Source organism: Fulmarus glacialis, unplaced genomic scaffold (assembly GCF_000690835.1).
Source record: "Fulmarus glacialis isolate BGI_N327 unplaced genomic scaffold, ASM69083v1 scaffold27092, whole genome shotgun sequence".
In the NCBI taxonomy this organism is placed as follows: Eukaryota; Metazoa; Chordata; class Aves; order Procellariiformes; family Procellariidae; genus Fulmarus; species Fulmarus glacialis.
Genome location: NW_009200181.1, coordinates 2130 through 5532, shown reverse-complemented (window position 1 = coordinate 5532; position 3403 = coordinate 2130). Strand labels below are relative to the sequence as shown.

The 3403-nt window shown below is 50.9% G+C and overlaps 1 protein-coding gene across 1 annotated transcript; it reads right to left on the bottom strand.

Moving 5' to 3' along the window:
• Positions 1–2976, bottom strand: LOC104073666 (proto-oncogene Wnt-3). The gene is made up of 3 exons (XM_009573518.1): positions 2937–2976; positions 1751–2016; positions 1–605 (listed from the first exon to the last, which is right to left on the bottom strand). The coding sequence occupies exons 1-3, from the start codon at positions 2974–2976 to the stop codon at positions 126–128; spliced, it is 786 nt and encodes a 261-aa protein (XP_009571813.1). The 3' UTR covers positions 1–125.
• Positions 2977–3403: the final 427 nt, after the last annotated feature.

Here is a 3403-nt window from a genome sequence, read left to right as displayed (position 1 = left end):
CATTAGGACTTTTTTATGCCATCCTCTGAAGTGTGAGGCCACCATGTGGGGGCTGATCACAGGGTTGATGGACCCCTCGGCCCTGCTCTGGAGCAACCTCCCATCAGTTGGAGACCTACCTAGGTTTACTTGCAGGTGTGGACGTCGTAGACACGTATGCACTCCTGGCAGCTCACGTAGCAGCACCAGTGGAAGATGCAGTGACACTTCTCCTTCCGTTTCTCAGTCCTGGTGTTGTGGCCACGACCGCAGCACAGCAGGTCGCAGCCGTCGATCCCGTGGGAGGTGACGTTGCACGTTCTGTCCCTCGTCCCAAAGGAGCCCGTCTCTGGGTTGGGCTCGCAAAAATTGGGAGAGTTCTCATAGTAGACCAGATCCCGCTCCGTCGGCGGCTTGAAAAGAGCATACTTGGCCCTAAGAGTTTCTACCCATCCCCGAGATTCTCGGTGCTTTTCAACCACCATCTCAGAGGCGCTGTCATATTTATCCTTCAGGTAGTCACCAATCGCCCGGAAATCAGGCTGGGCCCACCAGCAGGTCTTGACCTCGCAGCTTCCCGAGAGACCGTGGCACTTGCACTTCAGGTGCATGTGATCCAGGATGGTCTGTCCAGGGGAGGGAAAACAAGGTGGTCAGCAGCTGCTTATGATGTCCAGCGTTTGCTTTCAATCACCCGCCTTTGCTACCTGGATTTAAATGTCTGATCTGAGCTTGGTCTGGAAAGTGTAGGCTAGTTGTAAATGCATGGGAGCTTTGGTGTGCGGCAGAAACATCTCTAGATGGAGACGTCGCACTAGAAAGGCATGACTGAGATGGGCAGCTGCTCTCATCATCTATCCAATCTAATCTAATCCAATCTAATCTAATCCCCAGGTCCGATCCTTTCAATGGGGTCATCCCTGTCGTGTGTGTGTGGACAATCAGAGCCCAGAGAATTTGAGGGTTGGCGGATGTCTTTGACACCTATGGATGTGGACTGATCCCCTTGTCCTAGCTTTGCTAACAACCTTCATTTTATGCCCCGAGTCTGACAGTTTGCTCTAGAAAGTAAAGGAAATTGTGAATCTAAGGTCATGACGCTCTCTCTTCCCCGGAAACCTCCTCTGTGTGGAGCAAAATAATCACTGATTTTTGTTAAAATTACTAGAGTTTGGGTTTTTTTGTACAGGAAGCTGTCCATCGTTAACACAAGGTAAAGATTCAAGCTTCTACCCTTCCACCTCTGCCTGCAGTGGTATGGAAAAAGGTATCTAGTGTTTGCTTCAAGCACTGTTTGACAGGTCTCGCTGTAACATGGTTAAAGCACGCTGGGTTTGCAAATGACCTAGAGCAGGCAGTGGCCCAGGTACCTGCTGACAGCAAGAACAGAATAGAATATTTCAGTTGGAAGGGACTGACAACCATCATCTAGTCCAACGAATCACTGGGTAGGACAATGTTACAATGGGGAGCACGCAGGAAGGAGTAGCTTGGGAGGAAAGTCCTCTTCACCGTTGACCTGGGGTCTTGGGCGGTTGAGTTGGGTTTCTACGTGCTGCCTTGGGAGATGTTTGTGCTGGAAGCAAGGCACGTTTTAGCTCTTCTTAACCCCCACCCATCTGTTTGGAGAGAGTGGAAATGCTGTCCCCTGGAAAATAATCCTAGAAAGCTCCTGCCTGGGCATTATTGTGGTCCCATTACATCAGGGGGAGCCAGACTGGGCCATCCATGCAGGCATGGATGACCAGCTCTGGACCTGCTGAGCACTCACCGTCCTGCCGGCCTCGTTGTTGTGTCTGTTCATGGCCGAGCGGGCGTCCGGCCGGTTCTCTCGGGCATCTGCGAATTCCCGGGACACCAGCACACCGAAGTCAGCATCCTCGCTGCATCCCCCCCATTTCCAGCCATCTCCTGGAGGTCCTTTGTGGTGGGAGTCACAGCCGCAGATCGTGGACGTGCCCTCGGCACAGGAGCGGGTTACAGCAAAGGCCACCCCTGCCGACGCGATGGCATGGACAAAGGCAGACTCTCGCGTGGCTGGGGAAAAAGAGAGCCCGTGGGATTATCAGTCAACGTAACACTTTGTTTTCCTTCCCAACCTCCTTCAGCATCATCTAAATCTCGTTAAAAAGCAAAAAGTTATGTTATTAATTTTTTAATTAATATTTTCTGAATCAGGTGCTGCTGGCATCGCCTTTTGAAGCACGCAGGCAGGAGTGGGTGAGAGAGAAGTGTGACTCCAGCTGTGTATCACAAGTGCAGCATTTCCCCCAAATACAGCAGGTGCAGGATTTGATCCAGCATGGGTGCTGATGGGTGCACAAAATGTCAGTAAGAGCTTGAGGGGCCTCAGAAGAGAGTTAGTGGAGTAATTCCTGGTCTGGAAACCCAGAGAGGGACTCCATGCCTGGAGTTAGTCCAAGGGGAGATGAAGAAGCTCACATACATGCTGAAATGGGGAAAGGTTTCAGATGATACAGGACAGATAATGGCAGAACAAAGCCGAAGAGCTAGTAATTACTCTTAAATGTATCTAGACTCAACAACATGTGACTTTACAACAATGGAATAAAACCAGCCGAGAGTGTGAAGATAACCTTGAAGTTGCTCATTAATTACTGAACAGTCCTGGAGGAAATCAAAGCAGATGAAACTCAAGCCTCTTCTTTGACTCTGTAACTATTGGCATGCTCCAGGTACAGGGTTGCAGTGAATGAATTTCAGCAGGCCCAAAGGAACCAAGCTGGAGAAAGTCCTGAAAGCATTGAATGCTGAAGAAAGGGTGAAATAAATTGCCCAGGATGTCTAGGTGGACTCGGAGCTGGGAACAGGAGCATGTGTGGATCCTCTGTGCTAAGAGAGAGAAAATGTTTCAGCAGAACAAAGGTACCTGGGCAGGAGGTGGGGACAAAACAGAAAATCCACCTGAAGATGAAGGTGCAATGGGTTTGCCGCACTGGCGCATCTCTGTCCATCACCTCTTCCACCTGTGACCATGGCGTGGTCAGGGTGACCAGGGTGGTTTTCAAGCCCTCCCCTTCCCTGGTCATTCTGTGGGGCCCTGACCTGGACTTTGGACAGCAGCAGCCAAAATGCACATGGGTATGGAGAAGCCACCAGAAGCCATAAAGATGTTTACGTTGGCTGGATGTTATAGCCAGCTGGGTCTGAGAAGGACAACAAGGCCAAGCAGGATGGGTGGGAAAGCAGACCAGAACTGCCTGCTCTGTGCCTGGGGCCTCCAAACTCACCTCAGGTGTCTGAAGCCAGGGAGCTGCTCTTCTTCATCATGAACAAAACCTCTCCAGCAGCCCTGCGTGCTGCAGCACCCTCTGCCTGAGCACTGTGGCCCTTCCGTGCTCAGTGATGGTTGCCATAAACACAAAGAACATCTTGTTCAGGGTGGGTTGTTCTGGATAGAAAT